General features: G+C 33.7%; 1 protein-coding gene across 1 annotated transcript; it reads left to right on the top strand.

The window, feature by feature from the left end:
• Nucleotides 1-4,425: 4,425 nt before the first annotated feature.
• LOC134693401 (zinc finger protein 664-like) lies at nt 4,426-10,227 on the top strand. The gene is made up of 2 exons (XM_063554214.1): nt 4,426-4,489; nt 7,932-10,227. Exon 2 carries the CDS (start codon nt 8,113-8,115, stop codon nt 9,580-9,582), a length of 1,470 nt encoding a protein of 489 aa, XP_063410284.1. The 5' UTR covers nt 4,426-4,489; nt 7,932-8,112; the 3' UTR covers nt 9,583-10,227.
• Nucleotides 10,228-12,989: the final 2,762 nt, after the last annotated feature.

The raw sequence follows: 12,989 nt of genomic DNA, 5'->3' as shown, positions 1-12,989 counted from the left end.
AAGAAAAAGTGTGGACACAGATCAGTGTTGATAGATGAAAAAATGAACTACTACTAGTCCGGTGTTTATAGTATGATTCACGAAGTTTTCTCCGGTAAATCTATTTATAGTTCCAGACGTTTCAGTCTGAGCTTGATGTGAGTCTTTCTCATAGGGTTTTATGTTCAACAGACGACTCTTTATTCAAGTTGACTGACTGTTCGTTTAGCCGGCTAAAAAAAAACTTAAAAAATCTTTCAATAATAGAATTGAGAATGGTGTATACTAGAAGAGTCATTCTGGTATCATGAGTGCACGATTTCATTTGAATGTGTAATAAAGTGTTTTAGAATCTAGATGTGTATGTAATCCTCATAGTTCCATGTTACACTGTCGGCCTAACACTGAGAAGTTTCAAAGTTATACAAATTGGCCATACTATATATTACTATTGGACCAAATATTCTATACCATTTATTCCGTTAGGAACATATACTGTTATATTTATTAATGAGGCAACCATGTCATATTCCAGATATTTTTTCCAGTTTGGAACTTATAATATTATGAAGGAACTTCTATTCCGTGAAACCTGGTAGCAGTATGCGTGGCAAATGATCTGTTTGTGGTAATAAATATGAACTATGCCAACTCCTAAGACCTACATGTATGAACTTCAAAATGATCTTTTATTATTGTTATATGATTTTTTTTATGTTGTGTTAGGTTAGGTTTCATGATAGGATTGAGTCCTCACAGAAACGTTTAATCCGGTCATATTCTGTATGAGTCTATCCTAAGTCAGTAGTCTTTAATTTAGTGGTTGTTGTTGGTTGTGGTCTGTCATGTTTGTTGTTCAGTGTCGAATATTGTTTTATACATAAATATGGCTATCTATCTATCTTCATATTTCCGCACTCAGTCACAACTTTGACTATTACGTGCCGTTGCATGAGTAGAGAGGCTTATTTACAATTTAAATTTTTTTTTTCAGTAATATTACGTTACATTGCATTGGTGCATAGAAAAATCAAGTAAATATATAACAGTGATTTAATAAATATCTTTTGTGGATTGTTATCCTATGTATATTTCTTGGTAAAACTATGTATATGTAGCTTTTGGAATATTTGTGAAAGAGCAGATATAGACGCGGTCGGCTGTTGTACAATGGATTGCTGATGTAGGAAGTAGGTTCCATTGTACTATTGTGTGGATAAAATGAGAAATTGTAAGACTCTTTATTTGTTTGAATTTGTTTAAAGTGGCTGGTATGCTTATGTCTTGTTCTACTGTCTGACGAGAAGATCTTTATGGTAGATTGCCATGTGTAAACTGTTGATGTGTGATCTTATAGAGCTTTGCTCTTGTTTGTATACGTCTCAATTGTAATGTATGCCACTGTAAAAGATCCAGCACAGCTTAAGACAGAGCTGGTATATTACATGTATACCGAGCAGCTCTTCGTTGGACCATCTCAATTTGGTTGATTTGATTTTTGTTCTGAGTGTCTCAGACGCAAGAGCTGTACTCAAAGGTTAGGTCTAATATTTCAAAAGCTACATATACATGGTGTAACTAATGGCATGTATGCCCTTTCTTTATTTTTTTTTATGAAACTTTCAGGTTACGTTTAAGAAAATTAATTTGTCGAATTGTATTAGCTGTTATATTATCTATGTGTTAATTTTATTTGAGGTCTGATGGACTGGTTATGCCTAAATATTTTGTAGTTTGATTCAGTTTTATTATTTATTTTGCATGCTGCATGCCTTGTTTTATTTGTGATTGCATATGTTTTTATATTCGGCGAAAAGCTCATTAAAGCTTATGTTTGTACTGTTTGTCAATATGCCGAATCCAAATAAAGTCAGTTTACTTCAGGCGCGGATCCAGAGGGGGGTGGGGTGGGGTTCCGGGGGTTGGAGCCCCCCATTTTTTTGGACGATCAATGCATTTGAAAGAGGACATGTAATTGGAACCCCCCTTTTTGAAATGGCACGATCCGCCCCTGTAATGATCTTTTGAAAAATATTTATAAGATGATGTTTTCGGATCTAACCAGGTTTCAGTACCTATCAGGATGTGTCACGGGTATCAATCAAAATATTTACTTCTGATTTTTTGTTCTTAATAGACTGGAAGTTAATATTTACTATTTTTAAAGGTTTAAGTAACCTATTTTGGGTATTTATACTTTTTTTGTTTTGTTTTCTGATGTCCTATTGTGATATTGGTGATGGACAATCATGTGGCTGTCCAGGACTACCAATGTCGCTTACTGACACTGAAAAGAATTGCCGGTTTGTGACTGATGACGTTATGTCAGTATGGTTGAAAAATGGACTACTAAAGTTTGGGAGTCCATATTTAATACAATTCCAGGACAGGTTACTGTTGTCCATTATGTTATACATTGTTGTTTGCATTCCACCTTGAAAGTCTACATGATACCGAGTTTTACAAGAGTCGCACTCTAGATCCTTGTATGACATTGCTCCCCTTTGATACTTCATCCGGGTTTATATTACCATGTTGTTTTAAGCAAAAGAGCATGTTCCAGCCACTTTTCGTTATGTATTGATGTAAAAAAAATCAGTATTCAAGTTTTCTAATTACTTTTATTCGATTACCAACATTGTGGTTCATGGACTTCATATTGAAACTTTGTTCATTGTAGCTTATTGGTACTATGCTTGGTATAACTATATTTGAATGCATTATTATAATACAGCACCTTTCGCCAAACTATTAGTTGTCAATATATGTTTTTGATGTTTTTATAGATGTTGCTGAGCCTGTCATCGGCAAATAACCTTAAAGCTAATGCCTAAATGTTTTTTTCTCGTTCTATTTTTTTAAATACATTTCAATAAAATGTTCATAATGTTTGCTCAGAATAATTGTTGTGACCATATCCAGACCATCAGTGCTTTTGTATAAAAATAACAGAACTTTATTGCATACTCTTTTTTTCTTAGAAATTTTGGTGATCGGTCGAACCAGATAAGTTATCTGTTCTTGAACAGTGCAAATACCAACTAGAATTGTTTGGTTGCCACCTTTGTTGTCTGTTTGTTCAAGAGTTAGAAATTTATATTATATCGTTCGAATAGCAAAGTAAGCACATAATTAGTATTAAGAGGAGGAAGTTCATTTTTTTATTCAAACGGGATATTTTACAGGATACTTCATAATTTTTATACAGCTCCAAAACTTGGGGCCAAGTTGGCAAAAGAGGGACGAAAGATACCAGAGCGGGACAGTCAAACTCATAATTAAAATAAACTTACAAGGCCATGGCTAAAAATGAAAAAGACAAACAGGCAAACAATAGTGCACATGACACAACATATAAAATTTAAGAATAAGCAACACAAACCCTAGTCCAAATAATTATGACGTCTGGCAAGGCAATTTTTTTTCTGGGACACCTTCCGTCGTAGGAAGGCGTCCCCCCAAAAAAAACCCAAAAATTAGCCTTGCTAGACGTCATAATTATTTGGACTACACAAACCCCACCAAAACTGGTGTTGATCTCAGGTGCTCTGGAAGGATATTAGCCTGGCTGCAGATCCTGCTCCACATGGGGCAACATGAATAACCGAATAACACTCGTAAATATTATGACAGGATAACACTTGAAATTTCAATATTGGCACATAGCTTTTGGGTCAATCCAGACCCCCCCCCCCCCCCCCCAATTTTTTGTTTAAATGTTAATGATTTTTATAAGCCCGTCAACACCTTTGTTATTGTCTGTTTGTTCAAGAGTTAGAAATTTATATTATATCGTTCAAATAGCAAAGTAAGCACATAATAAGTATTAAGAGGAGGAAGTTCATTTTTTTTTTATTCAAACGGGATATTTTACAGGATACTTCATAATTTTTATACAGCTCCAAAACTTGGGGCCAAGTTGGCAAAAGAGGGACGAAAGATACCAGAGCGGGACAGTCAAACTCATAATTAAAATAAACTTACAAGGCCATGGCTAAAAATGAAAAAAACAAACAGGCAAACAATAGTGCACATGACACAACATATAAAATTTAAGAATAAGCAACACAAACCCTAGTCCAAATAATTATGACGTCTGGCAAGGCAATTTTTTTTCTGGGACACCTTCCGTCGTAGGAAGGCGTCCCCCCAAAAAAAACCCAAAAATTAGCCTTGCTAGACGTCATAATTATTTGGACTACACAAACCCCACCAAAACTGGTGTTGATCTCAGGTGCTCTGGAAGGATATTAGCCTGGCTGCAGATCCTGCTCCACATGGGGCAACATGAATAACCGAATAACACTCGTAAATATTATGACAGGATAACACTTGAAATTTCAATATTGGCACATAGCTTTTGGGTCAATCCAGACCCCCCCCCCCCCCCCCCCCCCCCCCCCCAATTTTTTGTTTAAATGTTAATGATTTTTATAAGCCCGTCAACACCTTTGTTATTGTCTGTTTGTTCAAGAGTTAGAAATTTATATTATATCGTTCAAATAGCAAAGTAAGCACATAATAAGTATTAAGAGGAGGAAGTTCATTTTTTTTTATTCAAACGGGATATTTTACAGGATACTTCATAATTTTTATACAGCTCCAAAACTTGGGGCCAAGTTGGCAAAAGAGGGACGAAAGATACCAGAGCGGGACAGTCAAACTCATAATTAAAATAAACTTACAAGGCCATGGCTAAAAATGAAAAAAACAAACAGGCAAACAATAGTGCACATGACACAACATATAAAATTTAAGAATAAGCAACACAAACCCTAGTCCAAATAATTATGACGTCTGGCAAGGCAATTTTTTTTCTGGGACACCTTCCGTCGTAGGAAGGCGTCCCCCCAAAAAAAACCCAAAAATTAGCCTTGCTAGACGTCATAATTATTTGGACTACACAAACCCCACCAAAACTGGTGTTGATCTCAGGTGCTCTGGAAGGATATTAGCCTGGCTGCAGATCCTGCTCCACATGGGGCAACATGAATAACCGAATAACACTCGTAAATATTATGACAGGATAACACTTGAAATTTCAATATTGGCACATAGCTTTTGGGTCAATCCAGACCCCCCCCCCCACCAATTTTTTGTTTAAATGTTAATGATTTTTATAAGCCCGTCAACACCTTTGTTATTGTCTGTTTGTTCAAGAGTTAGAAATTTATATTATATTGTTCAAATAGCAAAGTAAGCACATAATAAGTATTAAGAGGAGGAAGTTCATTTTTTTTTTATTCAAACGGGATATTTTACAGGATACTTCATAATTTTTATACAGCTCCAAAACTTGGGGCCAAGTTGGCAAAAGAGGGACGAAAGATACCAGAGCGGGACAGTCAAACTCATAATTAAAATAAACTTACAAGGCCATGGCTAAAAATGAAAGAGACAAACAGGCAAACAATAGTGCACATGACACAACATATAAAATTTAAGAATAAGCAACACAAACCCTAGTCCAAATAATTATGACGTCTGGCAAGGCAATTTTTTTTCTGGGACACCTTCCATCGTAGGAAGGCGTCCCCCCCCCCCCCAAAAAAAACCCAAAAATTAGCCTTGCTAGACGTCATAATTATTTGGACTACACAAACCCCACCAAAACTGGTGTTGATTTCAGGTGCTCTGGAAGGGTATTAGCCTGGCTGCAGATCTTGCTCCACATGGGGCAACATGAATAACCGAATAACACTCGTAAATATTATGACAATAACACTTGAAATTTCAATATTGGCACATAGCTTTTGGGTCAATCCAGACCCCCCCCCCATCAATTTTTTTAAAAAATGTTAATGATTTTTATAAGCCCGTCAAAATTTTGACAGGACGTATTATGGTTTACACATGTTCGGCGGTGTCCCTCTGTCTGTCCGTCTGTCTGGCCGTCTGTCTGTCCAGCGTTAACATGTTGCACTGTAACTTGAGAACGACTCATCCAAATTTCATGAAACTTAACATAGTTGTTTCTTATGATGGTCAAATGATCTGTATACTTTTTGGTGAAAATTAGATTTAAACTTTTTGATTTACGGCACTTTGTTACTAAAACAGGGGTGTGTTTTTTTCTCACATGTCGCACTGTATCTCAAAAACAATTCTTGATTATGGCTTAAAACTTTAAACACTTCTTAGTTATATTAATCTTAATATCTGTATACTTTTTGGTGATGAATCAAAATTTTATTTTTGAGTTATTGAGTATTTTGTAAAAAAGGGGGAGGTTTTTTTTACATGTTGTGCCGTATCTCTATAACAGTTTATGATTATTGCTTAAAACTTTACACACTTCTTTGTTATATTGATCTAAAGATCTGTATACGTAACTTTTTGGTGATGATTCCAAATTTTATTTTTGAGTTATTGAGTATTTTGTTAAACAGGGGAGTTTTTTTTTAAATGTCGCGCTGTATCTCAAAAACAATTTATGATTATTGCTTAAAACTTTACACACTTCTTTGTTATATTAATCTAAAGATCTGTATACTTTTTGGTTTTGATTCAAAATTTTATTTTAGTGATATTTAGTTTTTTTGTAACACAGTGTCTCAAAAACTATATATGGTTATTGCTTAAAACTTTCTCAGAAACTATTTATGATTATTGGATATAACTTCCACATAAGACGTTTGGCGTATCATGCACTCATGGCGCAGCTGTTTATTATGTTAATGTAGAAGGTGTACAAGATTTTTTTCAAGATTATTGGGTATAATTATTTAAGGAATGACTGTAATATTTTTTCTGTCTATGAAGAAATAACAAAAAAATTTGGTGCACACTGAATAACGCGCGTAGCGGGTTAATAAACAGTGTGCACCACATTTTTTTATGTTATTTCAAATAGACAGAACAAATATTACAGTCATTTCTTATAATTTAATGCTAAATTCCATTTTAAACCACAGAAAACCATGAATAATGTTGATAACATCACGGTCACATGACTAAATTATGTCTATGGACTCATAACAAAATTACGTCAGCCAATCAGAAGATGTGGTACATTCATTTTAAATTATATTAAAACGTATATAAAAAGAATTCAGATATCCGGCGCGTAGCTCTCTTTACGCCAACACGCAGTTGAGTGCACATCAATTCAGCATTCAAAAAAAAAAAAATAGCAAATAAAAATTTATAAAATGTTTTAAGAAAACACATATATGTAATCAATTTTTTAAATGATGTAATGTCATTAAATAGCAGCATTTGGTTTCAAAATTAAAGTTTAATTGGAGATGAAAAGACTAACAGTAACTTGCATCCAAGATTTGAATTTGTTATACTCTATAGTAGTTTCAGGGCACTTTTAAGAGTATGGTTTAACTTGTAGGGCTGTGATGTACCAAATGACATTAGATTTATCAGTACCCTTCAATATCGTTGAAAGTATGCCAAGGCGATGTGTTCGACAGACTACCAGAGGCAATACCACTAGCAATCGACCCAAAAGCTATGTGCCAATATTGAAATTTCAAGTGTTATTCTGTCATTTCAAGTGTTATTCTGTCATTACAAGTGTTATTCTGTCATTACAAGTGTTATTCTGTCATTACAAGTGTTATTCGGTCGTTCGTGTTGCCCCATGTGAAGCGGGGCGCCTGAGATCACCACCAGTTTTGGTGGGGTTTGTGTTGCTTATTCTTAAGTTTATATGTTGTGTCATGTGTACTACATGTACCAGGATATCTGTTAACAATTTGTGTTGTATATACATGTATTATATGCAAAATGGAGTTTAATTTTTTTTTTATCATCAATTGGCTCTTATCATTGCTTATTTGTAATTTATCCACAGACAAACAGAAAATAAGATACCAGTAGTTTAATTTACAGTACTATTAGTAATGATACTAATCTCAATCTTCAATAGTTGCCTAAAAATAATGCATGAAATATCCAACTGGCTCAAACTGTATCTATACATTTAATCACTTTTTTAGGTGTGCAGAGCTGAAAAGAAAGCATAGTTAAGCGAGATAGCTGAATTGAACATATTTCTAGTCAAGAGTGTACAGAACTTAATGAATCTAACTTTTCTTGTTTGGAATTCTGAAAGAATTAGTTTGATGTTACAAAAAGTCAATATCCATACCATACCACTGAACCACTTTGGAAGTAAATATGGAAGATGATATTGATGTACCAGTTAAACTTGAGGTGTGCAGTGAATCAAATGAAACGCTTACCCAAACTGCTGAAGTGAACAGTGAATCAAATGAATTGCTTGACCAAAGTTCTGATGTGAACATTGAATCAAATGAATTGATTAACCAAAGTGCTCAGGTTCGTAGTAAATCAAATGAATCGCTTTACCTAGATGCTGACAATCAGGTCCGTAGTCAAATGCAAAATGTTGAGAAATTGTATGTATGTAGTGAATGTGGCAAAAGTTTTAATCACAATGGCAACTTTTATAGACATCTTAGGACCCATACAGGTATTATACAATATAAGTGTGAGGAATGTGGAAAAGGGTTTTGTCATATAGGACACTATAATAAACATTTAAGGATGCATACTGTTCAAAAGCAGTTATTCTGCCCAGAATGTGGAAAACAATTCAGCACTAGTAGAAATTTACATCGGCACATTAAAATCCATATCATTGAAAAAGCCTATGCATGTGGGCAGTGTGGAAAAACGTTTAATTCACAAAATTACTTGAAAACACACATGAAAGTACACACTCAAGGTAAAGCTTTTAAATGTGATATATGTGGAAAAGACTTTAGACAAAGTAGCAATTTAAAGACACACATGATAGTACACACCAATGAGAAACCATATAAGTGTGGAATTTGTGGGAATTCATTCAGTATGGACACTATTTTGAGACACCACATGAAAACGCATACAGGTGAGAAACCACATAAATGTGATGTGTGTGGTAGAAAATTTAGTCAGAGTAGTAATGTACGTGCACACATGAAAATACACACGGGTGAAAAGCCGCATAAATGCGATCAGTGTGACCAAGCGTTCAGTCTAAAGGGACAACTTCAAGCTCATATGAGGATCCATACGGGAGAAAAACCATACAAGTGCGAAGTATGTGGTAAAGAATTTAGAGTCAGTGGAACGTTAAAAAAACACCAGAGAACGCATACCGGTGAAAAACCATATGTATGCAAGGTTTGTGATAGAGGATTTTGTCAGAGTGGTCAGCTTCAATCACATTTGGTTATACATACAGATGCCAAAAATGATAAAACACACAAATGTGACGAATGTGGCAAAGGTTTCAGACTCCGTGGAAACTTAAGGATTCATAAAAGATCCCATGCAATCGTTAAACCGTTTAAATGTGGCGAGTGTGGAAAAGGATTTACCATGAACAGTTCTTTAGGGTCACACATGAGAACACATACGGGGGAAAAACCTTATAAATGTGAAATTTGTGGAAGATCTTTCAGTGAGAGTCATAGTGTACAGAGACATATGACGGTCCATTCGGGAGAAAGGCCATTTCAGTGTGATGTATGTGGTAAAAGGTTTAGTTTGAGAGGCAACTTTCAGACACATACCAAGATACATATAGAAAATACTTTGAATTCTATGTTTGTGATTGATGCTGAGTCATCGTCCTCATGATCTTTGAATACTTGATTGAAAGATTATGTTTTTGAACTTTATTTATACATGTGAAAATAGTATGGTGTAAGATACATTTACATGTTGTATGGTAGACATGGTAGATATATAAAACTTTCTGTATACATTATATGTAGCCAAAAATCTTTTAATCCATTATTATTTTAGTTAAGATTAGAGGTCTGAAAAATCTACCTTTGAAACCATTGCCCTGTGAAAAATAATGTTCTTACAATTCTTGAACCAATGCATACAAACATTATAAACTTAGTCTTCTGTGCACTAATTTATCATTTTTTACGCATAAATTTCGTATAATCGTCAATATTTTCAATCAGTCAGTGTTGTTGTGAAAATATGGCAGCTAATTAAAGTTCGTGTTTTGAAAAGCCGAAATTAACGATTGCATGTCACCTGTTTGTCACCAATCAACAAAAATGCATGGATATTGAGCATGTTTTGAACATGTACATTGTACAATCAGATAATAGTTTATTTTGAAGGACATCCATGCATATTCTTATCACTGGATTTTTACGAGATGGGTCACACTGAGGTCACATTGCATACAGAAAATATGTCGGGGAATTGCTTCCTGCAGGAAGCAATTAAAATAAAGAAACTTTCGAAATTCTTCTTAATATGAACAAATTAAAAAAAATCTTAAGAAAAAAGTATATGTACATTAGTTTTATTATGAAAACTATCCCCATTGAGTTATACAAAAACATATGCATTATTTTTTTTTAATTTAAGGTTTCTTATGACTTTAAGGAGGCTTACAAAAATTTCAGCAAAAAATTCTACATTTGTTTTTTCTTTTCAAATTTTATTTTATACACTATAAGTTATTCCTTTTAATATGATATGGTACAAAAATCAACCAAAAATATCAATTCTGTTTGGCACCAGATCACTTTTAAAATATTTATATCATTGATTAAGCTCCAAATTATCTCCCTTTGGTGCAATAAAATTAAAATTGAAATATCTTTTTTAACTCATCGATGACCTATACTATACAATTACTGTCTTTTGATAAGGTAAATGTGTGGTTTTATTGACTTTTGAAAAACTGATATTCACTGAGGCCAACAGCCAAAGTGAATATCAGTTTTTCAAAAGTCAATATTTAAAATCACATATTTACCGAAACAAAAGACAGTAAAAATATAATTGTTTACTTTCATGTACTGAGAGAAATGTATGTAATGGAAAATATTTACCCAAAACCAATTGTACATCATACGTTTTTTACCAAGATTGTACACGTAAAAGCATGCAACGTTTTGCACGGTGAATATCCTTTTCCACAGGTGAAAAAGCTTATTTATTCAAAATCCTATTCTTAAAGAAAAACCTACTAAACTAAAGTTTTAGGCTCTTTTAGCAATATGGAATTATTTCATTACATCTCTTTCCGGTCAGTACATTGTTAGTCTTACTTACATTTTGTAGTTATAATTTATTTTGACACCATGCACTTTTACTAGTACTACTGTATAACTGTTGTAAATTGAAAGAGACATCACATTTATAGACCACAATATTAAATAAGGAGTTTCAGATTGTTTTCGGATTGTACCATTGAGGTGGTAAGGAGCTAGTTGTTATATAAAGCACCTTGATACAATGTATATGCAGCAACAGAGTTCCCAAAATCTTTGAATTCTTGAATAAAAAATGTGCTTGTTTTTTAAAACAAATCAGTTGAAGAATAAATTATCTTGTTGCCCATTTGTAAAATCGAGGGCCAAAAAATTTGGTGATCACTCTCGACAACTCTAGTCTCTGCAGCAATTTGATTTGAGAAAAAAATGGATATTAGGTTTTGCTTTTAATCCACTTTTGAGGATAAACATTGATTTCACTCTTTCTTTGCCAAACTCGTCACTGGGTCAATCAGTGTGTTCTTAGATATAGGAAGATGTGGTGTGCATCTTGTATTCTTGACCGCTCATCACAGTATGGTTTAATGGGTGGTTTCCTCATTGAAATATTTACCCAATTTCTAGTGTGGATCCAATGTTTTTTCGTGGATGGAGGACAGTGTATTTTCCTGGGCATTTGCTTTTGTGATTTTGCTAATAAAAATTTGAATAATTTGTGTTTCACTTGGCTCATTTTACATACGAAATCCATTTCAATTCTAGATCTATTATCTGCTCTTTGGTCGGGTTGTTGTCTCTTTGACACACTCCCCATATCCATTCTCAATTTTAATTCTGTTAGCTTTGTGCCAATCTGGTGAGTGAAGAACAAAGGGGGGAGGAGGAGTAGGGGGTGTGTGTTACGTTTTATCCTTATTCGTCTACGTACGTATTTACAAATGCATCAAAATTTGTTTCTGTTTCCGAATTTTAGTTATGAAACTTTTACACAATACCTTTTACCATAAACCAAGATTAAGTTTGAATTTGGGTAGCTTCACTTTTAGCGTTCTAAAGTTATGTACCTTTACAAAAGGAAAACATGCCTAATTTTTGGTTTTCGTCTTTAGCTTTTGGTTGCCTCAACCATATGTTAAGCAAAGTAAAATCACAAAAAGCGCAGAGGAAAGTCCCTAATCAAATGAGATCAAATGACAAAATCAAAAGTTCATGAAACGAATGGATAACAACTGTCATATTCCTCACTTGGTACAGGCATTTTCTTTTCTTAATATGTAAAATTGATTAATTATTAAAACCTGGTTTATATAGCTATCAAAACCTCTCTCTTGTATGACAGTCGCATCACAAAAATCCATTATACTAACAACAATATGTGAACAAAACAAACAGAAAAAATAGGTAAAAATGTAAAAATTTGGGGTAAAACAATCAACATTGTGTATAATCTTATTAATCCTCACTTAAAAAATTAAGAAATTATACATGTATGTAAAAAAAAAGAAACACATGTACAAGATGGCATATTGACAAAGCACAATTGTATATAACTAAAAACAAAAATACAAAAAATTAAAATATCACGCTGACACAATGACGGGATGTACAAGTACAGAACGTTATATGTAACAAAGAAACACATATACGCTATACGCAGAACACATTAGCAAAAACGAAAAAAAATCCAAGAATATTTTTTTTTACCATAGCACAATATCAAATTGAAGAGATGTATAAGTACAGAGCCACGTCAAATGGATATAATTAAACCAGCGTAAAAAGTAAAAGTAAATCTTTATAAAGACAAATAAAAGAATACTATAACACGTTATATAAATGAAAAACAACGTCAGTACCAATAATCTATACCATCATGTATTATTTGTGAAGTTGATGCGGAATATTTATCAACAAGGTCTTGGTACCTTTCGATGAACTTTATTATAAAAAGGACGAGACCTTCTTTGACATATCCCTAGCTCATCCACTCTCTACGAAGACACTGGTTACGTTTTC

Source organism: Mytilus trossulus, chromosome 12, assembly GCF_036588685.1.
Source record: "Mytilus trossulus isolate FHL-02 chromosome 12, PNRI_Mtr1.1.1.hap1, whole genome shotgun sequence".
In the NCBI taxonomy this organism is placed as follows: Eukaryota; Metazoa; Mollusca; class Bivalvia; order Mytilida; family Mytilidae; genus Mytilus; species Mytilus trossulus.
Note: the sequence above shows the minus strand (reverse complement) of the source record. Positions and strands in the feature narration are given on the sequence as shown.